The sequence below is a fragment of the Eretmochelys imbricata genome, chromosome 23 (assembly GCF_965152235.1).
Source record: "Eretmochelys imbricata isolate rEreImb1 chromosome 23, rEreImb1.hap1, whole genome shotgun sequence".
In the NCBI taxonomy this organism is placed as follows: domain Eukaryota; kingdom Metazoa; phylum Chordata; order Testudines; family Cheloniidae; genus Eretmochelys; species Eretmochelys imbricata.
The window spans coordinates 13,765,062-13,790,221 of NC_135594.1; the positions used below are offsets into that span (position 1 = coordinate 13,765,062).

General features: G+C 58.8%; 3 protein-coding genes across 3 annotated transcripts in view; 1 reads left to right on the top strand and 2 right to left on the bottom strand.

Annotated features, from left to right (window-relative positions):
• LOC144279241 (immunoglobulin superfamily member 1-like) overlaps positions 1-5,757 on the bottom strand; it is a 77,362-nt gene extending 71,605 nt beyond the window's left edge. The window contains 4 exon segments of the mRNA XM_077840731.1: positions 2,991-3,275; positions 3,824-4,108; positions 5,478-5,531; positions 5,659-5,757. Coding sequence (XP_077696857.1) covers positions 2,991-3,275; positions 3,824-4,108; positions 5,478-5,531; positions 5,659-5,689 — 655 coding nt within the window. The 5' untranslated portion in view covers positions 5,690-5,757.
• The window catches only part of LOC144279334 (alpha-1B-glycoprotein-like), a 937,253-nt gene that overhangs the window by 428,396 nt on the left and 483,697 nt on the right, over positions 1-25,160 (top strand). The gene's annotated exons all lie outside the window — the stretch shown is intronic.
• Positions 15,582-25,160, bottom strand: part of LOC144279242 (immunoglobulin superfamily member 1-like) — a 96,738-nt gene continuing 87,159 nt past the window's right edge. The window contains 8 exon segments of the mRNA XM_077840732.1: positions 15,582-15,796; positions 16,054-16,091; positions 16,728-16,777; positions 17,259-17,286; positions 17,887-18,018; positions 19,652-19,942; positions 21,177-21,233; positions 21,696-21,984. Coding sequence (XP_077696858.1) covers positions 15,641-15,796; positions 16,054-16,091; positions 16,728-16,777; positions 17,259-17,286; positions 17,887-18,018; positions 19,652-19,942; positions 21,177-21,233; positions 21,696-21,984 — 1,041 coding nt within the window. The 3' untranslated portion in view covers positions 15,582-15,640.

Below are 25,160 nucleotides of genomic sequence, written 5' to 3' on the forward strand. Positions count from 1 at the left end.
TCCTGTTCTTTTTGCGAATACAGACTAACACGGCTGCTCCTCTGAAACCGACCATTTTCTAGCTAGGTTACTTACTAACTTAACAGGAGTTGGAAGGCTGCATTCCTGATCTGTTCCCGGCAAAAGCATCACACAGACAGACAGGACTCTTTGTTCCCCCCTCCTCCAGATTTGAAAGTATCTTGTCCCCTCATTGGTCATTTTGGGTCCGGTGCTGGCGAGGTTACCTGAGCTTCTTAACCCTTTACAGGTGGAAGGGTTTTGCCTCTGGCCAGGAGGGATTTTATAGCACTGTGTACAGAAAGGTGGTTACCCTTCCCTTGATATTTATGACAGAAGCACTCTGTGGGGAATGATTCTCAAGGCAGAGGGGTTTGGGGGCAGGGGGTTTGTGCTGGAGTCTCAGTCCCCCAAGGTGGAGCAGCTCGTCCCCCGGGGAGATTCTCTTCTCTGTATGGCCAGATCCAGGCTCCTGGGGGCTCAGAAAGATGGTGAGTTAGAGGGGCCCCATGTTGCCCTGGGCCCAGCCCCTGGGGGACACAGAAGGGGGGGTCACCTCACCGAGGGTGCCCCTCTCCGGCGGCTGTAATAGGCTTCAGCCAGGCTCAGCCCCAGGACAAGCAGGACCACGGCGCCCAGCCCCAGGCGGGTGATGTTGGCGTGGGTGAAATCCGGGCGCCACAGGGGGGCTGCTGTGAGGGGAAGGGGAGAGTCACTCGGCGGCTCGGACGGGGAGATCAGCAGCTGGTGCTGCCCCAGGAGCAGAGCCCCCAACCCCCTGTCCAGCAGGACTGGCCCAGCCCCCTTCTGGGGCTGTCCCAGGTGCCGCAGCTCTGGGGATCCCCGGGGTCAGACCCCTCAGGGGAGGCCGTGTCCTGCTGCCCTGGGGGGCTGAGCTTTAGCTTCCCTGGTGAAGGGGGCACCTGGGCAGTTGAACTCCCCCCTTAGCTACCTGGCAACCCATAGTGCCCTTCTCTCCACCCCCACAGTTACCTCTGCCCCAGCCCATCTGCTGTGCAGTGAGCCCATCCCCGGGGTATCTTGGCTCCTGCCAAACACAACAGTGCACGCAGGGGGAGGCTGGGATGTCACCCGCTGCCCCCCACATGCCGGTGGTGCCCACGGCACAGCCAGATGCAGCAGAACATCTATTGGGGGGCGAGGCGGGGATCCCCTGAGAACCCAATGTGGGGAGGGCAAGGAGAGGGAATTCTGGGTAATGGTCACCCCTATTGCCAAGGGGATGTCATGGAGCCTAGGGAAGGGGGTTATAGCTCCAGCCCCCCTGCGCCCAGCAGGGCCCAGTGCCCCAGACACTGCCCCGCCCCTGGGATCCTCCACAGTTTCCTGGCAGCGACATGCAGGGCAGGAGACTTTGGGGGAGCTGGGGGCTTGGCAGTGAGGAGGGGCAGTGGGGCTGTCTCTCCATCCCCCAATGTCAATGAGCCCCTCCCTGTGGTGTCTGGGCCCCACCCACCCGGATTCACTGCCCCCATCCCAGCCCCAGCTCCTGGACATCACGAGCCTGTTTCCAGGGCTGGTTCAATGGTGATTCCTCCCCAGCTCTGGTACCTGGTCCCGCGCTGCCCGGGCGGCTGGGAGCCGGCTCCACTCCTGGCTGGGTCGGGTCGGTTCCCCCTGCGGGAACAGAACCAGCGTCTGTCAGGGTGTAGGGAGGGGATAAAACAGCGGCTTAGTGATCACCCGACCCCCGACTCAGCATCAGTCGTCACTGTCAGTCCTGGGAGCGTGGAGGGGGAGTTTAGTGGCTGGGGAGTGGGGACCCCCCCTTCCCTCGCTGTATCAAACCAGGAGGCGTGAATTCTGACACCCCAGAATTGCTCGGAGATCACCAGTGGGGGTGGGGAACCACATGGGATTCGTCATTTTGGGTCCCGTTTTCATGTAGACAAGGTCTTTGTCCATCTTTCTATCCCTCACCAGAGTGCTCCCCTGTGTCCACCACCCTACGTCCCCATTGACCCACATTCCCATGGACCCGTGGCCGTCTGTCCCCACTAGGGCTGCAAACTTTCTAGTCACACAAAACCAAACACCCCTGCCCCGCCCCTGCTCCGTCCCTTCTCCTAGACCCTGTCCCCTGCTCACTCCATCCCCTCTCCCTCCATCTTTCGCTCTTCTCCACCCTCACTCACTTTTACTAGGAGGGGGTTGGGGTGTGGGAGTGGGTCAGAGCTCTGGGCTGGGGGTGCAGGCTCTGAGAAGGGTGAGGGTTGAGGGGGTTTGGGTGCAGGAGGGGGCTCCAGACTGGGGCCAAGGGGTTTGGGGTTTGGAGTGCGGGAGAGGGTGCATGATCTGGTGTGGGGCCGGGGATGAGGGGTTTGGGGTATGGGAGGGGGCTCTGGGCTGGGCCGAGGGGTTCAGAGTGTGGGAGGGGGTGCAGGCTCCGACTGGGGGGGTGCAGACTCTGGGGATGAGGAGTTTGGGGTGCAGAAGGTGGCTCCGGGGTGGGGCAAAGGGTTCAGGTGCGTCCAAATTTGCGCCCCCCACCACAGAAAAGATGTGGACAAATTGGAGAGAGCCCAGCAGAGGGCAATGAAAATGATCAGGGGGCTGGAGCACATGACTTACGAGGAGAGGCTGAGGGAACTGGGGTTATTTAGTCTGCAGAAGAGAAGAGCGAGGGGGGATTTGAAAGCAGCCTTCAACCACCTGGAGGGGGTTCCAAAGAGGATGGAGCTGGGCTGTTCTCAGGGGGGGCAGATGAAAGAACAAGGAGCGATGGTCTCAAGTTGCAGGTGGGGAGGTCAGGGGCATGCAGAGGAATAAAAATGTGGCCCCTTTTGGAGGGGCATTTTGTGTGCCTCCCGCAGCCAGAGGAGCTGGCTCTGCTCCCCAGAGGAGTTCTGTGCTCTGGCCCCACTGATTCGGGGGGGCCCTGTGCCTGCTTCCCCCCTTGCACTGCCCCTGCCCCGAGGGTCCGGTTGACTGTACGGCTGGGAGCGGGGAAGCTGAGCCGGGCCCCTCACCTGCTACCACCAGCTCCACGGGGTCGCTGGGCTGCGACCACATGGACAGGTCCGATTTGTGTTGATAATAGCAGCTGTAGCTCCCTGCGTCTTTCCGGCTCACGCTGCGAATCAGAAACTCAACCCCAGGAAGCTCCGCGTTCTGCAGCGCGTTCAGGCTTCCCTCTTTGTACAGAAGGAACCTCACGTTCTGGAGCGGACCCCAACACTGGATGGTCACGGTTCCCCCCAAGACGACCCCACCGCTGGGCTGCAGGGAGATGGAGGGTTTGGGGTAGCTGAGCTCTGCAGTGAGAAGGGAACAGGCCGTGGGACAGACCCCGGCACAGTCACTGCACCCCGTCCTCGCTGCACGGACCCAGAGATGGGGCCCCTGGGAGAAAACCCAGCCAGAGGAACCTCTCCGAGACCCCAGAGATTCCTGGGAGCTACGACGGAAACTGCCCGAGGACCTAAATCCAGAGCACCCCTCTGCACCCGTCTATCTATCTATTGCGGGCCCCACAGCCTGGAAGCCAGGACTCCTGGGTTCTATTCCCAGCTCTGGGAAGGGGGTGGGGTCTAGTGATTAGATCGGGAGAGGGCTGAGAGTCAGAGGTGCTGGGTGCCACACGGACACGGTGAGAAAAAAACCCCGCCGTAAAGCCAAGTCCTGAGTATCTAACCAGACACAAGGTGCAGGAGGGATGATTATCCCCCATTCATACAAGGGGGAAAGGAGGTACAGGCAGGTAAAGTGACATCCCAAGGAGTGTCCCATCTGCCCAGAGACCCCCGTGACGGTCTGGCTGGGTGTGGGGCTGGGACCAGGGACACTGAGCCGGGCCCCTCACCTGCTGCAATGATCCACACAATGTTACTCCGATACGACCAGTTGGGAGGCTCCGATCGGGAGCGAGATCGGCAGCTGTAGGCCCCTCCGTCTTCCCGCTTGGCTCTGGGGATGGTGAATTCACCCTCGTCCCCATCAGCATCCAGCTCCTGGATTTGGAATCTACCTTTATACAGAAATAACCTCCTGGCCTCGCACCGACACTGACAGCGGATGGTGACGGCTCCCCCCAGGGCGATCACCCCACTGGGGCTGGCGGAGATGGAGGGTCTGGGCGCAGGGAGCTCTGTGTTCACACACAAACAGGAGTGAGATGGGGAGACACAAACCCCTCCCTGTGTGTCTGTAACCTGCCCTTAGTGCCCAGCCCCAGGGACGGCGCCGGGGGTAACAGACACCTCACTGCATCCACAGGGAACTTGAGGGCTGGGTTCGGATCTCAGCCCACCAGGAGGGTGACCATATTTCCCCATGCTGAATATGGGACACCTGGTAAAGTTACTTGTATTCAAGCAAGTTCAAGGGCAATCGATCAGAACTGCGCAGTACAAACATTCAAATTAACATCAAATTGACTGAGCCCCTGTTAAAAATAAATACTGCCTAGCTGGGTTCTTTATATTGACCTTCTTATCTATAAGGTTTTAGGCTTCACATGGGTGGGGGTGACACACCCCTATTCCATCCCCCCCACAGGGAGAGGTTTTACACACACACACACACACTCCCATACCCCTCTCTCACACGGGGGGTGACTGACTGACCCGAACCTCCCTGCCCAGCGCTCTCCGCCCTCCATGTCTGGCTGGGCCTCCGGGGACGGGCCCGCCTCTCCTGGTAGCTGGCACCATGTCTTGCAACACGTGGCGGGGGGGGTGGGGGCAGAGAGACATAGGGTCCCCAGATTTCTGCCAGGGGTCACACCAGAATGTAGCCAGCAGCAGCCTTTCGGCATTGTGCGGGAGGGAAGGGATGGGACCAGATCCCAAAGCAACTCAGATCCCCCCCGCCCCATAGACACACTCCCTGGTCTCAGATCCCCTCCCCCATGGGCACACACCCCGGTCTCAGATCCCCCGACCTCTCTCTCCAGGTCCTGGGCTGGTTTCCCAGTAACCCTGAATGGGGAACACCTGATGGGAGGGTTGGCTCCCGTCTCCACCCAGTACACAGCCAGGTTAGTGAGCCCAGGGACGGGCTGACCTGACCCCTGTCTTTGCAGAGCTCATCTCTCCCTCTCTCCCCCATGGACGGAAGCAGCTTGTCCCTGCCCGCACAGTGTGGAAAGGCAGCTAACGCCCCCAAGCTGCTGCTGGCTACCCACATAACCCAGCCACCTCCTGTCCCCCAGCTACAGCGCGGGCAGGAAGGGGTTAAGCCCGAAGGCTGCATTGTGCACCAGGGCCCAGGGAACCTGACTGCAGGGGCCTCAGTGACCCCGGCCAGACAGGGGGCTCAGCAGGGGAGGGTGACTAGGGGACACGGAGCAGCCCCGCGCTCTCTGGGGGCAGGACCCAGGATGAGGGGGTGGGAGGCAAAGAGGGTGCTAAGCTCCTGCCCGGGGGGGCTGCTGTGGGTACGAATAGGCTGGAAATCACTTCCCCCCACCTCCCCATCCTGAACACTAAAGTTTTCCCTGCACCACGGATACTGACGTCCGGACTCTCCGCTCTGTCCCGACACCCCGCTCTGCCCGGCCAGCCAGCAGCCTGGAAAGGAGACAGCTCATTAGGGACCAGATCCCAGAGCAACTCAGATCCCCCCCCGCCCCATGGGCACACGCCCTGGTCTCAGATCCCCCCAGTGGACACACGCCCTGGCTCTCTCGATACTCACCAAGGAAGAAGTTCATGAGAGCTGATGCCATGACGGGGGCAGTGAGGGGCCCCTCAGTGCTGCCTGCAACACCCCGGTGCCCAGCTCCACCCAGCCCCAAACAAGGTGCTCAGCTGATGGCTCCAGCTACAGGAAGCCGAGGTGTCTCATCTCTTCCTGCCTCCATCACACCTTCTCTCTAATCTGCAGGCAAAATCTAAGGCAGTCAAAGTAAGCAGGGGCCTTTGCAAAACCCAGGAAACCCAGGGACTGGCAGCCTGGCCAAGCGTCATGCAGCTCCCAGCTTGTCTGTGTCTCTGTGGGGAGGGGGGACAGGTCACCCTCAACGCACCCTGTAGCCTTGGGGAAGGTGCCTCAGGCTGAGAGCCGAGCGACCACGGGGTCTGGTCTTCAATCTGCCACTGACCACGACTGCCATGAAAATTCCATCCCCTTTTCATTCTGGGTTCAAGCCCGGCTGGTGACCCATGTAGGTAATGTTAATACATGATCATACAATTGAAGGCTGGCATTGTAATGGACCTGCATGAGGGAGCACAGTTAAGGTCGTTCAGAAAACCATAACTGTGGCATTTCCTGGTGCTGGAGCATTTGACTCTGCAGCCTTCCCGCTCAGCCTGCCAAGCTGCCCATCTGCGACACGAGCCGTGGCACCGTGTGAGGAGCGGGCGTGATGGGGGACACCTGGGTTTCCTGCCCCTTGGGCCACAGCTGAGCGGTGATGGCGGCTTTACACCGTAACGCCTGGTTCGAAGGGGCTTTTCTCAACGTGTGAATTAAATCAACAAGGTTCAAAAGAAAATCAGAGAAAGAGAAATTCGATCCTGGGCCCCCAACGGGTCACTAGCCGGGAGAGATCCAGGGACCTTCTAATGCCCCCACAGAGACCCTGCCCCCGAGCTGGAGGAGACCCTGTCAGTGGTTATGTGGCCAGGCCCCGAGAGAGAGAGACGTGACACAGGCTTTGTTTATACAGTGTTACAGAATCACAGGTCGTGTTCACTCTTCGGCCCCGTTCAGTCCCTGGGGAGAACCCCCTTCAGTGAGACAGCCCTTCTCCGGGGTCCACTCTCTCTCGGGGGTTAGGCCCCTCCACCTCCTGGAGCCGCACCTCTCCGAGCCTTAGCATGCCTGTCTCTGCCATGGGCCCCGCAGGGAGTCCACTCTCTCTGACCTCCACGCCCAGAGGGAATAATGCCCCCCTGATCTCTAGCCCGGAGCGACTCTCAGCCAGCGTAACACAGGAGGGTTTATTGAGCATCTGAACCCAGCACAGGAAACTCTCAGACCCCTCAGGCCTGGCCTCCCTCCGCACAGCACATCCCAGTCTCCCCTGCATCCAGGTGGGCTCTGCCTGCTCCCTCTCTCCAGCCCCAAACCCCCCCCCCCCCCGTCCATTGTATTCTCTCCAGATAAACAGGTTTCAGAGTAACAGCCGTGTTAGTCTGTATTCGCAAAAAGAAAAGGCCACAAGTACTCCTTTTCTTTTTTCAGATAAACAGGGTCACCTGGGCCCCCTCTGGCCCCCTGGCTGGAACCGGCTGGTCCGGTCACTGGGGTCCTCTCTTCCCAGCCCATTGTCATGCTCCGCCCTGGAGCATGAAGGTGGAGGGGCCTGGCCAAGGTCCTTCTAAGGGACAGTGGCTGCAGATACTGTTCTTAGCCCAGTGGCCTGGGACAGAGACAGGAGGGATGGGGGGTGGGGAGGGGTTGTGGCTTCCGGCCCCTGTGACAGGGGGAGGGAGGGATCCATTTACATGCTGAGTTGTTAAAGGAACAGTTGATAAAGCTGCGAAAGGGGAAGTCTGCCCAGAGCCGGCTCTCGCTTGCTGTCTCTGCTAGAGCCAGTGAAACTCTGCGTGACCCAGATGCCCCGCAACAGGGCTGGATTTAGGGGCACGCGACCGCCAGGGATGCTGGGCTTGCGGGGCACCAGGCTCAGGGTGCTGGTTTTCTTGTTAGCGACAAAAGGGAAAATCGAATGTTTGGAGTAAAATGTTTCAGAAGAAACGTTCCCGAGGGAGGTTTTTTTATCGCTCGTGGTCCCTGCTCAAGCGTCTATCGAAGAAAGGTTCGGACCAATGAAGCACCACGAAAAGACCTGGGGGGTTCGTACGAGTTTAGTAAGCATCCGGCGGACGGGAAAACACTGCTGAGCCATCGTACGGACCTTCCCCAGGCGCTGACGCAGGGGGACTGCTCGGATGTCAGTGGTAACGACCTCTCTGTTGAATCGGACAACATCCGTCCCATTTGGCCACACGGGACGCGCCCTCCACTCCAAGTTCTCCAACACGCGCGTGGGAAGAGCTGCAGGACACGGTTCCTAACGTGTGGGCGGCTCCGAGGGTTCTGCTCAAGCGGCTGCTCACAGTCCTGTGCGGTGAGCGGAGCTTTTCCAAAGCTCAGGCTCATTAAAACAGGTCTGTGATCGCCGATGGCCAATGAGAGACGGACATCGCTGGCTATTTTATCGCTTGAAAATGCCAGTGGCCAGTCCTTGGCTCCCGCTCGGATGCTGTACTTCAGTTCGGGTGGGCGAAGGTGAGAAAAGCGACCCTTCAAACTAAAGGACGAGCGGGGACGTTCTCAGGCTGTCACCTGGTATAACACTATTTAGTACGGGTTGGGGCACAGGTCAAGTCCTTGACATTCATATATTTCAGTTATTCTTAAAATTAAAACGTTTCTATACGTGTAGAAGAAATGAATTTTTGGGGGGTATTTTTCTTATCTGCGGCATGAAGAAATACAGATTTACAGATCCTAGTGTGCAAATTTATTGTCTTATATGACAGGGCTAAATCATGAATGCAAATCCTGCATCAAAGTCGTGAAATGGGCTACAAATGCAAGAAAAATTAAAGTATTGAAAAGTTTAACAAATGGAGGGCGGCCCCTGGGGCACCATTACATCCTGCCCAGCATCTACCCAGTAATATATCCCAGTTCTGGGAGGGGAGTGGGGTTCAGGGGTTAGAGCAGGACCCTCCCTCCCTGTTCCCGTTCCAGAGTAATCCCACCTCACTCAGGTGTTACACACGAGGACTGGGGAGCTTTGGGGTGCCTGTAAGGGGGGGAGGCTGGTTTGTGGTTCCCTGTTTATTACAAATCTGGAGAGTAACAGGATGCAAAATATAGGAGAGCCTCAGAGTTACAAACACCTGGGGAAGGGAGGTTGTTCGTAACTGAAATGTTCCTAACTCTGAATAAAACATTACGGTTCTCTGAAAGGTTCACAACTAACCATAGACCTCACACAGCTTCGAAACTTGACTACGCCGAAGAAAAATGCTGCTTTTAACCCTCTTCATTGAAATGAAACAAGCACAGAAACCGTTTCCTTCCCTTGTCAAAGCTGTTTTTAAACTTTCCCTTTGGCTTTTTAGTACTTTGTTGAACACTGAATGGTTCTCTATTGGCTTTCTTTTTTTTTTTTTGGACTCTTCTAGAGCCGAGGAATTCGGAGTGTGGGAGGGGGCTCAGGGCTGGGACAGAGGGTTGGGGTGCTGAAGGGTGTGGGCTGCGTCTAGGGGGTGGAGCCTGGGATGAGGAGCTGACGGCTGCGGCAGAGGGTTGGGGTGTGTGGGGGGCTGAGGGCTGTGCCTGGGAGTGAGGGCTGTGGGGTGAGGGCAGAGATGAGGGGCTCAGGGTTGGGGCAGAGGGTAGGGCTGTGTGGGGGGTGTGGGCTGCGCCTGGGGGTGCGGGCTGTGGGGTGGGGCCAGAGATGAGGGGCTCAGGGTTGGGGCAGAGGGTTGTGTGCACGGGGTGAGGGCTCCGGCTGCGGGTGCGGGCTCCAGGGTGAGGCTGGGGATGAGGGGTTTCGGGTGCAGGAGGGGGCTCCAGGGCTACAGCGGGGAGAGAGGACTCCCCCCAGCTCTCTCTCCTGGCAGCCGCACCTGGGCCGGGGAGAGAGGCGCCTCTCCCTGCTGCGGCAGCTCCGGGGCTGGGGCCATGGGAGAGGCGCTCCTCCCCGAGCCGCGGCAGGCCTGTGGCTGGGCTGGGGTTGGGGGAGGGGCACCCCGGGGGCGGCAGATCCGGCCAGGGCTACGTTCGGGCAGCTCCTCCCCCAGTAGCAGCAGGTCGCGGGGCTCCATGGGCTGCTGTCCGGCCACACCGCTGCACGGCGAACAGGGAACTTAGCTTGGGACCCAGCTTGTTTCACATTATTCCTGACCTTGGCACAAAAACTGGGCGGGTTGTCATAAAATTTGCGGCTGACAAAAAGGCGGGAGGTATTGCCAATCGGGAGGAGGACCGGACTATCGTACAGACGAAGACCTGGACGGCCTGGAAAACTGGAGCAATAGGCACGGGATGAAATTTAACAATGCAAAGTGCAGGATCATCCACTAACGACAAGAATTTTTGCTATAAGCTGGGGATGTACCAATTGGAAGCAAAAGAGGAGGAGAAAGACCTGGGTGGGTGGGTTGATCACAGGATGGCTAGGAGACGCCAGTATGATGTGGCTGTGAGAAAGGCGAATGCAGTCCCAGGATGCGTCAGGCGAGGTACTTCCCATAGAGACAGGGAAGCGTTCGTACCGTCCTACAGGGCACTGGTGAGACCTGATCTGGAACACTGTGTGTAATTCTGGTCTCCCATGTTCAAGAAAGATCAATTCAAGCTGGAGCAGGTGCAGACAAGGGCTACGAGGATGATCTGAGGAATAGAAAACCCACCTCACGAGAGGAGACTCAAAGAGCTTGGCTTGTTTCGCCGAACCCAAAGAAGGCTGAGGGGAGATACGACTGCTCTGCTCTCTATCGATATATCAGAGGGATAAAGCCCAGGGAGGGAGAGGAGTTATTTACATTGAGCACCAGCTTGGACACAAGAGCAAATGGATATAAACTGGCCATCAGCAAGTTTAGGCTTGAAATTAGATGAAGATGGCTAAGACCTCGTCTACCTTACACAGTTTTGTCGGCAAACGGCAGCTTTTGTCGACAAAACAGGGGAGGTGAACACACTACAGTGCCACTTTCGCTGGGAAAATTCCCCTGTTTAGCCGACAAAGTAAAACCCCTTGGAGGAGAGGCGTAGAGCTTTTTGTGGCAAAGTTTTAGCGACAAAGTGTCAGTGACCACACCATGCTTGGTTGTGTCACTGTAAGTGGCCTGCAGGAGGTGGCCTATAAGGCCCATCCTGACCGCTCTGGTCAGCAGTTCGAACTCCGCTGCCCGGCACCCAGGTAAACAACCATCCGTCCCTCCCCCTTTTAAGGCCTGGGAATTTTTGAAATTCCATTTCCTGTTTGCTCAGCGGAGAGCTCACATCGCATCTTCCCGGCTGACCCTGGCGGTCCACATGGCAAAACCCCCAGCTTGGAGCGATGGGGAGCTGTTAGATCTGCTGAGTGCATGGGGAGAGGAGGCCATCAGGTCCCAGCTCCGCTCCAGCTGAAGGAACTCCGACACCTACGGGCCGATTTCTCCTGGCTTGTGTGATAAGGGCCACGTTTGGGACACAGTGGGCGGCAGAGCGAAGATAAAGGAGCTGAGGCAGGAATAGCAGAAGACAAGGGAGGCAAACCATTGTCCAGGGCTGGGCACCATCCTCGGCACTGACCCCACTCCACTGCCAAGAGCCCTGTGGACACTTCGGCCGGGCTGAAGGCAGTGGACAGTGGACCTTACCCCAAGGACAAAGTCGTGGACGAGGAGGTGAAGTTGGAGGATGATGTGGGGCCTACAGCAGGGTCGTCTGGTCAGTCAGGAACTCGTCTCCACTCCAGAGGGGTCTAGCCAATCCCAGTAGCACATCTCCGGTGAGCAAGATGCAGGAGAGGAGACCAATGGGAAGTGATCTTTTTGAGTTGATGCTGCTCTGTCATGTGACGTACAGGTGTCCTTTGCGCTGTACACTGTAGAACTGGGTGAAGCGATAGAAATGTGCCAGACTAGCTGTGTTTGCATGTGCTCCACGTTCCCCTGTGCAGCTAAGCAGTGCGGCGGATCAGTGTGTTGATGCACACCGAGATTTCACGGGAATCCTCCAGAGATATCTCGAGGAAACTTTCCTGGAGGTACTCGCTGATCCTCTGCCCGAAGGTTCCTGGGCAGAGCTGCTTTGCTCCTTCCCCCATTCTAGGAAACTTTCCCGCGCCACTCGGCAATCACTTGTGCAGGAACCAAAGCGGCACACAGGCGAGCAGCAGAGGGAGCGGGTCTGAAGCCGCATGCATGTTGGAGAGGCATCCTGGCATCCTTGCTTACCCTCGGGAGTGTGAGATTGGCTTCAGTGACCCCTGCCTGTGGAAAATGGGGGTAGAATTTACAATCTTCTCCCTACTCACCAGCATTGTTCCCCTTGAAACATCACCTACACTCTTTGCCCCAGTTTGAATGCCCACCACCCACCCAGGCTGAACTCATGTTTTTTTATGTGTTCCCCGAGATGTGTGCTTTGCTAAGGGTCTAAGAGAAAGTGATTGGTATGTTACAAGAGGTGCATTTTACTGTCATGATTCAATGCTGTGTGTGAACTAACAATCATGCTTCTGTGCATTGCTTCTTTTGCTTCTGTAGATGTGGCTTTCAGGGGAACACCCTACACATCAGTGGAAGCCTCCGCCAGATAGGGAAGCGACCTAGATGGAGTAAGGAGGACATGTTCTGTGAGGTGCTTCAATCCTCAGAGGCAATAAAAAGAGAACACAGGGAGTGGAGAGAAATGGAAAGGTGGGACTGAAAGGAGAGTGAGGAGAGCGTTCAAAAGGCCCATGAGCGGATGATAAAAGTCATGGAGGAGCAAACAGAAATGCTGAAGTCTCTCATCACTCTTCAGTCAGAACAGATGCATGCTTGCCCCCCTCTGCAGCTGAATCAGAACTATTGTCCATGCCCTACCGAAAATTCTTCCACACATTCCTTTGAACTTTACAGAACATCTCGGTATCCTGTTCACTCCATCCCTTCGGACAGCTTCCAAACTGATAGCTGGACTCACACAGGGCTATGACAGCCTCCACTGCCCTGCACTGCTGCCACACTTCCCACCAAGCCTTTTTTGTGTGTTATTTGGTGTTTAATAAACACAAACTCTCTGAAAGAGAACCAAGCTTTATTTGTGTCCTACACGTGGTGATTACTGCTGGGACATACAGTTTAATCATTTGCTTTCTGTAAATCCTGCTCAGGATGCATCGCAAGTGTTAGGCAAAATCAGAAAACTCAAATTAATGAATCATGGCAGATTCCTGCAGAGAAATACACATTACTGGTGCTCATTATCAAAAAAGGTTGCCTCAAAGCCTCCCTAACTTGAATTGCCCCCCCTTATGTCCCCCTAATAGCCCAGGTATCAGGCTGCTCAAAATCAGCAGCCAGGTGATCTGCCTCAGCGCTCCACCCCGGGCAAACTTTTCACCATTAGTCTCACATAGATTATGGAGAGTGCATCAGGCAGCTGTGACCATGGCAATGTTTTCCTCACTTAGGTCTAACCTGCCATAAAGGCATCACCAGCGCGCTTTTAGTCTGTCAAAGACACATTCCACGGTCATTCTGCACCTGCTCAGCCCATTCTTGAAGTGCTCCTTGCTGCTGTTCAGGGTTCCCATGTAAGACTTCATGAGTCGATGGGAGTAAGGGGTATGCTGGGTCTCCCAAGATCCCTTTGAGCATTTCAACACCCTCCACTGGAATCTTCCAGCCTGGAAAGAAAGTCCCAGCTTGCAGTTTTCTGTACAGGCCAGTGTTCCTGAAGATGTGTGTGTCATGCACCTTCCTGGACCACCCTGTGTTGATGTCAGTGAAACGCCCACGGTGATCAACAAGCGCTTGCAATACTATGGAGAAGTACCCCTTTCTACTGATGTTCTCCGTCGCAAGATCGTCCGGGGCCAAAATTGGAACATGTGTTCTATCTATTGCCACGCCGCAGTTAGAGAATCTCATTGTCGCAAAGCCTATCTGCTATTTCACGCTCATTGCCAAGAGTCACGGTCCTTCATAATGAGATGCGATTAATGGCTCTGTGCACTTGTTTTAACGGGGCACCCCTGGTCGACTTTCCCTCTCCCAGCTGATTCCAACTGACCAGTACAGTCTTGAGTTGCCAGCATCCACACAGCGATCTCCGGACACTTCTCCACAAGAGGCTGCTCTCATTTGGGTGTCCTTCCGCTGCAGGGCTGGGGCGAGCTCCGCACACAGGTCCAGGAAGGAGGCTTCCTGCATCCGAACGTTCTGTAGCCGCAGCTTGTCATCCCAGACCAGGCAACGGGTAACTGCAGATAGGAGGGGGCGGCTGCTCACCCACCTCGCCCAGACTTAAGACCGGCCCTGTCAGGGTCGACCGAAGGGGAAATGGCCCCCTAGGCGAACTTGTATTTTGGCACCTTGGCCCCTGCTGCCTCCCCCAGCTCCACACCCCCCATATCGCCCCAGCCCCCACTGCCTCCCCCTTCCTGCCCCAACTCCCTGAGCTCCCTTCTGCGCACCCAGGCAGGCTAGTTCAGACCCGCACTCGAGCAGGTACATACATTTCCCTGGGGGTTTAATACTTAGTTCACCAGACCTGTGTCACCCATGAAGAGGAGCTATTCTCACAGGACCATGCGGCTGCCAGGCAAGGAAGGGATGGGACTCAGCCGGCTTCCCCGCGCCCCCTCCGGCAGAGAGCTGCGCTGACAGCCCGGTCTCACTTCCCGGCTCTGGGCCACACCTAGTGGGTCTCAGCGGCAGGACCCGCTGCTGGTGCCTTTCCCACGCACAGGCCAACTCGCACCCTGGCAGAAATCGGGGGGGGGGGGGCATGTGACCCGTGTACCCCCCCACACAGGTCACCTGTCCCAGACCTGCATAACAATGTGACCCCACCACTCAGCGCTCGTTTCCCGAGTCCCAAAGCGACGCTCAGCCGTGTGCAGCCGCCCCGTGGTGCCAGAAGGAAGCTGGTGTTGTTTCTTCCCCTGGCACCCAGCCTCTCGGGCAGCTCTGATCTCTGTTCAGACTGGGAGCTCGTGACATACTGCCTGACCAGCTGCGCTGCGTTCACAGCAGTGGAGAGCCGGGCGGGATCCATCCTTTCGCACAGGGGTGGCGGGCGCCCCGGGAACAGGGGCCGTTGGAAAATGCCGCGAAACGCAGTTGGAACAGTGTGGGATGCTGGGAGAGAAAATAAGGCACCATGGGACCTTGAGCCGCCCCCATGATGGGCTGCGATCCACCCCGCCTGCCCACAAGTCCTAGCTGCAGAAGGTGCCGAGGAGCACGGTGGGACAGCTACCCACAATGCACTGCTCTCGCTGTGGACGATGGCACACCAAAGGCGGACCCGCTCTGCCGGCAGAGGAAGCGCAGTGGGAACGCGCAATAGCGATGTCATCGTGGCGCCTTTTGTTGACAACACTCTGTAGTGTAGACACGGCCCAACGCCAGAGGAGCGAAGTTCTGGAGCAGCCTCCCAAGGGACCTCCCTGGCTTCAAGACTGAGCTTGAGACGTTTCTGGAGGGGACAGGATGAGGAGACATCCCACAACGGCAGGGAGCCGATCCACGACTGCTAGCAGCAAATCTCTCCAACGGCCGGAGACGGGACACCCGCTGGGGAGGGCTCTGAGTGACGACAGAGGATCCGTTCCCAGGTGTCTGGCTGGAGGGTCTTGCCCACATGCTCAGGGTCTAACCAGTCGCTGTATCTGGGGTCAGGAGCGAATTTCCCCCCCGGGTCAGACTGGCAGAGACCCTGGGGGGGTTTCACCTTCGTCTGTGGCCTGGGGCGCGGGGCACTGGCAGGTTTCAACTAGTGTCAGTGGTGGATTCTCTGGAACTCGAAGTCTGTAGCCCACGATCTGAGGATGTCAGTGACTCAGCCGGAGGCGAGGGGCCTGCTACAGGAGTGGGCGGGGGAGGCTCTGTGGCCTGCGATGTGCAGCTGCTCACACCAGATGATCACGATGGACCCTTCTGGCCTTAAAGTCAGTGAGTCTGTGGTGCCCTGTGGGCCGGCGCCCCATGGCTGTGGGGGGCTCTCACTGCGGGGCCCCCCAGCTCAAGTTAATCGCAGCGTACACGCTGGGCTGGGTGGGCTCAGGGGCAGGAGCCGGGCCCCCCGGCTTGGCATGCAGCGCCTGGCGGTCCAGCTCGGCGTAGGTGAGACCATCGGTGCCAGGGTCGGGCTCCTGGGGCTGGGAGGGGAGAGAGTCACTGGGGTGTGCGTGTGTGCACCAACCCCCCCCCACACATTCACACAGAGCAGGGCTTGTCCCCTCCAACAGGGGGTGACAGACACACACACACACTTACAATCCCAGCTGCGATCCCATGAGCCCCTCCCAGCAACCCAACCCCCACCCCAAAATACTGAGTGTGCCAGATAAGGTGAGTGGGGCCCATGTGGGTCAAGGTTGGGCTCAGGCCCCATGGGGGAACAGGGGACACTTACCAGGGTCTGTGTCTCTTTCCCTTCGTCGACGGAGGAGTCTGCAGAACAGAGACACCCGCTGAGCTGCACCCCCAGCCGGCCCAGAGCAGAGCCCCACACCTAGCTCCGACCCCCTATGTCCAGCCAGGGGGCTCAGAGACCGGCACAGCCACCCCTCCCCCGCCCCACAGCATGGGCCATGGTCATTAGCCCCGTGTTACAGAGAGGAAAACTGAGGCACAGAGATGGCAGCAGAGTCTAGGGTGTTATGGCAGGGCAGGGTGGCTGGGAGTCAGGACCCCTGGGTTCTCACCCCAGCCCTGGGAGGGGAGTGGGGTCTAGCAGTTAGAGCAGGGGGTTGGGAGCAAGGTGTGGATGGGGATTCCCCACAGGTCACTGGCTGGGAAGGTCCAATGGACAAGACACACAAAGCCCCAGGCCTGGTGGGGTAGAATGGGGGGCTCACAGAGGGAGTCCCTGAACTAGAGCGGGAGGGGAGGGTAACCTCCAGGGAGTTGGTGGGGAGGGAGGCAAGAAGCTCAGCTGACACCAGCTATCTCTGGGACCCTCTCCTTAGTCCCACCCAGCAGCAGCCGTAAATTAGGCCCTGCCCTGTATTGGTGGAGCCCCCACAAGCCCTGCCCCTCCCCAGGGGTCCTGCCCCACCCTGGTACCCCCTTTGGTGTGTTACTCACAGATGGGGTCTTGCTGAGCCGGGGCCTTCAACACCCCCAAGGGGATGGTGCTAAAAGATAGAAAATCTACCTGTAAATGTCATATCCCCCCACCCACAGGGAGATTCCCCAACACACCCAGAGATCTCCCCCATCCTGCCTCGCACTGAACCCTGGGGGCGACACTTTGGGGGGGGGCATGCAGGGTCACATGACACACACCCCCAGGTGGCTCTGTGACATGGTGCAGCCAGGCCCCCTCCCTGCAGAGCAGCTGAGCTGGGGAGCTGCGCTGGACAGGGAGGGGCAGAGGCAGGTGCGGAGGAACAGCTGGGAGCTACATGGGGGCGGGGGTGTCACTGCTGTCCGGCGGGGGGCGCGTGGTGTGACTCCAGGTGTTCTGGGGTTGTGCCCCTCCACTGTCAGCAGGCCCAAGTCATCTCTGAGGGGTCCTGGCTCCCAATCCCATCCCCCCACAGAGCCAGGGAGAGAACCCAGGAGTCCTGTGACCGAGGCAGGTTGATCAGGAGCGGGAGGGGCCGGGGTTCCTACCTCCTCGGTCTCGGTGCGGCTCCTTTTCCTGCAGAGGGACACAAACCAGAATTCCCCATGAGCCGATCCCCTGGTCCCAGCACCGGCCACTCACCCCCCACAGGGCAGCAGGGATGAGGGTGCCAGGGAGGGGTCCCCTCTGCTGCTGGGGCTGAGCCGGGATCCCTGCTGCGGTGGGATGGACCAGCAGTGGGCAGCACAACACCATAGTATGTGCCGGCGGGAGGGGCAGATTAACTCGGGGGAGGGGCTTTTTCTGTCCCCAATCCTCCCTCGTTAGTGACTCGTTATAACGAAATTGATCCATAGGTCAGCTCCCCAGGTACCTGAGAGGCATGGTGCCAGTGGCTCGTTATACAGGGACCCCTCGCCTGGTGCTGAGATGCAGCTACCTCTGGGGTGGGGCATGGGGGCTGGTTATATGGGGACCCCTCAGCCGGCACTAAGATGCAGCCCCTCTGGGGTGGGACAGCTGTGTGTGTCCAGGGATTACTCACGCAGCGCCCCCTGCTGATCCACGACCCCTGCTCCTGGGCTTTCCCGGCACAGTCCCCCATCCAAGCCGTGACCCCATCCCGCCCTGGTTAGTGGCCGATTTAACCCTTCCCTCGCTGGGCAGAGCACTCACTGACTCGGGTTTTTCTGAAGCAGAGGAAGGCCACGAGGAGGAGGAGGAGGAGGAGGAGGACAGCGGCAGCCGCGCTCGCCCCAGCGATGATGGGGCTGGTCAGACCTGAAGGTGCCGGCGATTTGGATCCACCTGGGAAACAGCAGCAGGCCGTGAGTGCCGGGAGCGGCTGGTCTGTTCCCCCCACGCCCCCTCCTACCCCAGGTGGCACCCAAGGGGCTGGGACACCGCAGGGCAGAGGGAGCCAAAAATTCTATGGGGAGGATGTCGGGGGCCCCAGGGCATCAAGTGGGGTCAGAGCAAGCAAGGTTTGGGGGATTTGTAGCGTTAGGGGGCGCTGGGCTGCAGAGGGCAGGGAGCTCAGTAGGGGGCGCTCTCCCCATCAGTCAGGGTTGGCCCCATTGCCCCAGCATGGCGCTAGCGGGCCCTGTCTGATCCAGCCTGGCCGTCATTTCTAAGGCATTTCACCCCCTTCCTCATGGCCACACCGACTCAGGCCAACAGGCCCATCTAGCCCGGTATCCCGCCTCCCATGCTGGCTGCTCCTGGCTGCTTCGCAGGGACCTCCAGGGCACCCCCCTCCATGGCCACTGATGGGCCCAGCTGCCCCCAGAGGAAGCCTCTGGCTGCCTTGTTAGTGGCAGGTTCGTGTTTGAGCAGGAGGCTTCGCTCCCCTCCCAAAACCATTGGTGGGGGGGAGTCACTGCCCCCGTGAACAGCCTCCGTCTATTGTGACTCAATAGATTCCCATCCCCAGCCCGGTACCTGACCCCGCCCTGCCTGCGTGGGTGGGAGCCGGCGCCGCTCCAGGCTGGGTCAGGTGGGTTTCCCCTGCGGGAATAGAACCAGCGTCTGTCGGGGAGGGGCTGAAACACCGACTCAGAGATCGCCCTGTACCCTTCGCAACCAGAGGCCGCGGCCAAGTGGGGGGCCCCAGAGCCCTGGCCGCCGGGCGAGCAGGACGGGAGAAGCCCAAGCAGCCCAACCCTGCTCCTCTCAGAAGCACGGGGTGGTGGTGGGCAGGGGAAGCCTTAGCCCCGGGGCCTCCCTTGCAGCCCTGGAACGGGAGGAGCTCTCGCTACCCGCCACTGCCTCGGGGCTGGGGGACTCTCACTCCCCGCTGCGCCCCTGGGCCGGGGTCGGGGGACAGAGCTTCTCCAGTCTTGGGGCTGCAGTTGGGGTCGGGGGGGTCAGGAAGGAGCAAATGGGTTGCGGGGCTGCAGTGGGGGGATGGAAAAGGGCAGGACCAGGGAAGGGGCAGAAAGGGGTGGGGCTGTGGGCGGAGCCACAGGCCGAGGAGGCGGGACAGGAGAAGGACGCAGGTGGAAGGGGTGCGGACGGATCCCCCTTGCTCTGGCCCAGGGCCCCAGGAAATGTTAATTCACCTCTGCGCGTGCCTCAGCATCAATCGTTACTGTCAGTCCCAGGGAGGGGGGTTTGTTGCTGGGGACGGTGCTGGCTGGGCAGCCCCTGGGCCCTGACTCCTCTCTGAGTCCCCAGTGCGGGGGCAGGCGGGGGAGCATCCCCTGGGAAATGCCCCCTGCTCTGCAGCTGCCCCTGGGGGCAGGGATCCCCCTCCTTTGGCACCAAATCTCCAGGAGCTGCTGCTCCCCCCTGCCTGGGGAACCCCCCAGTGACACTGTCCCCGCTCCCTGTCCAGGCGAGTCCTAGGGCTCTGGGCAGAGCCTGGCTCTGAGCATCCCATCTGGGTGCCGACCGTCTGAGGGTCCGGCTGGGAGCGGGGACGTGGAGCCGGGCCCCTCACCTGCTACCACCAGCTGCACGGGGTGGCTGAGCTGCGAGGAGACGAAGGGCTCTGATCGGGGCCGGTAGCTGCAGCTGTAGCTCCCTCCGTGCTGCCGGCCCACGGTGGGGATGTGGAACTCGGCCCCGTCCCCAGCAGGGTCCATGTGTCGCGGCGGGTTCAGGTCTCCAGCCTTGTGCAGGAAGAACCTCACATCCCGGCGCTGCCCCCGACACTGGATGGTGACATCTGCCCCTGGGGCAGTGACCCCGGTGGGGCTCAGAGAGATGGAGGGTCTGGGTAAGCTGGGATCTGCGCACAGGAGACAGGCTGTGAGAGCCAGACCCGGGCACCCACCCAGCCCTGGCCTCCAACTGCAGAAGAGAAGAGTGAGGGGGGATTTGATAGAAGCCTTCAACTTCCTGAAAGGGGGCTCCAAAGAGGATGGAGCTGGGCTGTTCTCAGTGGTCGCAGATGACAGAACAAGGAGCGATGGTCTCAGGTTGCAGTGGGGGAGGTTTAGGTTGGATATTAGGAAACACTATTTCACTAGGAGGGTGGTGAGGCACTGGAAGGGGTTCCCTAGGGAGGTGGTGGAATCTCCTTCCTTAGAGGTTTCTAAGGCCCGGCTTGACAATGCCCCAGCTGGGATGATTTAGTTGGTCCTGCTTTGAGCAGGGGGTTGGACTAGAACCTCCTGAGGCCTCTTCCAACCCTGATCTTCTATGATTCCCCAGCCGGCCCCAGCGCGGACAGTTCCAGGGGCCCCCTGGCAGAGATTCTCTCCCAGATCCCAGAGTCCCCCTGACCCAGAATCCCGGCCCTGCGAGCTGGGCTCCCAGCCCCACAGATACAGGGCCACGGCAGCCGAGTTGTTGGGGTCCTCATATGCTGTGTGTGATCCCTGCCTCGTTCACTGTGTCTGCACCACCCTCCCACCCCCCTCAGAGCACAGAGCGACTCACGGGCTGGTCTCTGCTTCCCGGCACCACAGGGCCTGAGCCCCCCACACAGGAAGGGAGTCAGCCCCCTGGGAGGCAGGGAGGTGTCATTATCTCCATTCTACGTGGGGAAACTGAGGCACAGACAGATTCACTTTCCTTAGTGCGCTCCCAGGGGCAGAGACCATCTCTTCACTCTGTGTTTATGCAGCACCTGGCACAAAAGGGCCCTGATCATAGCCTGGTTAGAGCAGGGGAGGGGATGGCTGGGGGCCAGGACTCCTGGGTTCTGTGCACAGTCCCACCACTGACTTGTAGGGGACTGTGTAAGTCTCTACTATTCACTGAGGTTTATAACCTTCAGCTCCACCCGTCACCCCCTAACTGATGTGTTGCCTGGGAAAGGTCCCCCTGCTCTGCAGCTCCCCCTGGGGGCAGGGGTCCCCCCTTTCTCAGCCCCAAATCTTCAGCAGCTGCTTCTCCCCTATGGCTGGGGAACCCCACAGTGACTCGGTCCCTCCTTTCCGGCAGGTGTCCCCTCTGCTGGGACAAGGGTCCGGCTGGGCCTAAGGCTCGGAGCGGAGACGCCGAGCCAGGACCCTCACCTGTTACCACCCACTCCACGGGGTCTCTGGGCTCCGACCGGGTGTTGGGATCCGAGTCTGGGGGATAATAGCATGTGTAGCTGCCTCTGTCTGCCCAGCTCACTTTGGGGATGGGAAAGTTGACCCCAGCTGAGTCCCCGCTCTGCGCTGCTGCGTTCGTGGCCCCTGCCTTGTACAGAACCAGCTCCAGACCCCGGCGCTGACCCCAACGCCGGAGGGTCACGGCTCCCCACAGGGCAACCCCCCTGCTGGGGCTCAGGGTTTGGGGGAGCTGAGCTCTGCAGTAGGAGGGGGATGCGGCATGAGACAGACCCCGTCCCCAGCAGGGAGCATCAGCAACGGGGCAGAGACAGGGTCAGGGTCTCCCTTGGGATCCAGGGCCGAGATATCCTCCCTCCCCTCAACCTTCACTGGTTGGGCTGGACGTCCCATCTGCTGGGCACCAGGTCTCGCTGAGACCCCCTGGGGGCCTGGCCGGGTGTGGGGCTCGGAGCCGAGGTGCCGGGCTGGGCCCCTCACCTGCTACAATGATCTGCACGGGGTCGCTGGGCTCCGAGTAGGCAGCTAGGTCTGTTCTGTAGCTATAATGACAGGTGTAGCTGCCCCCGTGTTCCCGTCTGGCGCTGGGGATGGGAAATTCAGCCAAATAACTAGCAGAGTCCGTGTACATCGGATGGTTCCTGTCTCCAGCCTTGTAGAGGACGAACCTCACGCCCAGGCGCTGATGCCAACACCGGATGGTGACGTTTCCCCCCACGGGGATCAGCCCACCGGGGCTGGCAGAGATGGAGGGTTTGGGGTAGGACCCCTCTGGATTCACAAACAAACAGGCAGTAAGTGGGGGTGACACAAATAGCGTCCGTCTGGTGCAATCCTCTGCCCGTCTGTCGCTCCAGCGTTTCACCCCTGCCCCGCCTGTCCCTGCGGTGCAGGCCCGGCCCCGGGACTCACAGTCGGGGAGAGACACAACAGGGGGAAAAGAGATTTCCAGTCTCTGATTCCTTTAGTTCTCCAGGGTTAATTCAACCCAGCCCCCGCTGCAGTCAGGGGTCACTCCGGATTGAGCCCGGGGGGCTGAGATCAGAATCCGGCCCTTCCTTCACTGCACTCAGGAGGTGAATTGGGATCTACCCTGCGAGGTGTGACGGGGTAGGGAGTAGAGAATATTAACCTGGTAATGTTGCGTGGGAGTTTTCCTAGTTGACTGTCTGCTTTGTTACTAGATGATGGTGGGATATCAGGGTGTGACTTCTCTGCGGGATGATACTTGACGGCCAGCTCCTAACCTCAGCCCAGGAGCGGGTTGGGGCCAGGTGACACCTTCTGCCCGGGAAACTGGACCAAGGCTGGAGGAGGGGTCGGGGTGTGTGGCTGTGGGAGGCGACTGGAGGGAGTTTCAGTTTGGAGCCAGCTGAGGGGGGAGGCCCAGAACCTGGGTCTGGGCTCCCCACCCCCAAAGAAGGACCCCACTGAGGGGTCCTGTTTTGTGTACCTAGAAGCTCTGTTTTAGACCGTGTTCCTGTCGTGTAATAAGCCTTCTGTTTTACTGGCTGGCTGACAGTCACAGTGAACCGCAGGAAGTGCGGGGTGCAGGGCCCTGACTCCCCCACACTCCGTGACATGGGGTTCCTGGTCTAAATGTGGGTCATTTGAGGAAGCTGCTTCCAGGACAGGCACCCCAAGAAAACATGTTAACAAAATCCCCCAGTTGTTCCAACAGGTTCCCATCCCTGTGATGAGTAGGGCGAGGTCTCAGTCCCCACCTCTGGAGAACACATGTCTGACAGGATCATCCCTTTGGGGGACTGGTGCCCCTCACCCCCACCCACATCCCTCGTCCTTAATGTGGAAATTCCCCCAGCTTCCCCATTCCCCACAGATACTCACGTCCCAACGCCCCGCTCCGCCCAGCCAGCCAGCAGCCTGGAGAGGAGACAGCTTGTTAGAGACCAAATCCCAGAGCAACTGGACCCTGGTCTCAGATCTGCCCCTCCGCCCCCCATGGGCACACTCCCTGGTCTCAGATCCCCACCGTGGGCACACGCTCTGGCTGTGGCCGATACTCACCGAGGAGGACGGTGAGAGCAGACGCCATGATGGGGCAGTGGGGGGCCCCTCAGCGCTGCCACCAACGCCCCAGTGCTCAGCTCCACCCAGCCTGAGGCCCGAGTGCGAGCGGAATGAGGAACTGCACCAGGGGCTGCAGCCCCAGGAACCCCGTGATGTGTTCAGCCCCTTTCTTCCCCATCAGATTGTTTCTCTGAACTCTCCTCCTCAAATCTACCACTGTCAGAGCAAAGCCAGCTCCATGCCATGCCCAGCAAACCACATCCCCTCTTGCAGCTGTCTGGCCCCACCCAACCATGATCTCCCAGCCCCACATGGGAGCTGCCCAGTCCGGGGACCAGCTGGGAGCGGGGCAATCTCAGGAGGCATCAAGAGGTGCCCATGTTGCCCTGACCTTTTCCAAAAGGCCCATCTAGCCTCCCTGGAGCAGCAGCTCAGAGCAGAGGAAGACTTCCCCCATACACACACAGTGCCCCCCACGGAGTGGCCCTCTCCCATGAACCAGGGCAGAGATTCCTTCCTGACCCACCCTGGAGCATGAGGGTGGAGGGGCCTGGCCAAACTCCTTCTCAGATCGTGTCGCTGCAGAATCTATTCTTCGCCCAGTGACGTGGCACAGAGATGGGACGGGTGCCTGGGAGGGGTTGTGGTTTCCGGTCCCCGTGAGTGGGGGAGGAAGGAATAAATATAGATCCTGAGTTGTTAAAGGAACAGCCGATAAATCCGTGAAAGGGGAAGTCTGCCCAGAGCCGGCGCTCGCGTCCTGTTTCTGGTACTGCCAGTGAAACTCTGAATCATAGAATATCAGGGTTGGAAGGGACCTCAGGAGGTCATCTAGTCCAACCCCCTGCTCAAAGCAGGACCAATCCCCAACTAAATCATCCCAGCCAGGGCTTTGTCAAGCCTGACCATAAAAACTTCCAAGGAAGGAGATTCCACCACCTCCCTAGGTAACGCATTCCAGTGCTTCACCACCCCCCTAGTGAAAAAGTTTTTCCTACTATCCAACCTAAACCTCCTCCACTGCAACTTGAGACTATTGCTCCTTGTTCTGTCATCAGCTACCACTGAGAACAGTCTAGATCCATCCTCTTTGGAACCCCCTTTCAGGTAGTTGAAAGCAGCTATCAAATCCCCCCTCATTCTTCTCTTCTGCAGACTAAACATCCCCAGTTCCCTCAGCCTCTCCTCATAAGTCATGTGTTCCAGTCCCCTAATCATTTTTGTTGCCCTCCGCTTTACTCTTTCCAATTTTTTCACATCCTTCTTGTAGTGTGGGGCCCAAAACTCGACACAGTTCTCCAGATGAGGCCTCACCAATGTTGAGTAGAGGGGAACGATCACGTCCCCCAATGTGCTCACAATGCCCCTACGTATACATCCCAAAATGCCATTGGCCTTCTTGGCAACAAGGGCACACTGTTGACTCATATCGAGCTTCTCATCCACTGTAACCCCTAGGTCTTTTTTGCAGAACTCCTGCTGAGCTATTCGGGCCCTTGTCTGTAGCGGTGCATGGGATTCTTCCGTCCTAAATGCAGGACTCTGCACTTGTCCTTGTGAACCTCATCAGATTTCTTTTGGCCCAATCCGCTAATTTGTCTAGAGCCCTCTGTATCCTGTCCCTACCCTCCAGCGTATCTACCTCTCCTCCCAGTTTAGTGTCATCCGCGAACTTGCTGAGGGTGCAATCCACACCATCCTCCAGATCATTTATGAAGATATTGAACAAAACCGGCCCCAGGACCGACCCTTGGGGCACTCCACTTGATACCGGCTGCCAGCTAGACATGGAGCCGTTGATCACTACCCGTTGAGCCCGACAATCTAGCCAGCTTTCTACCCACCTTGTAGTCCATTCATCCAGCCCATACTTCTTTAACTTGCTGGCAAGAATACTGTGGGAAACCATGTCAA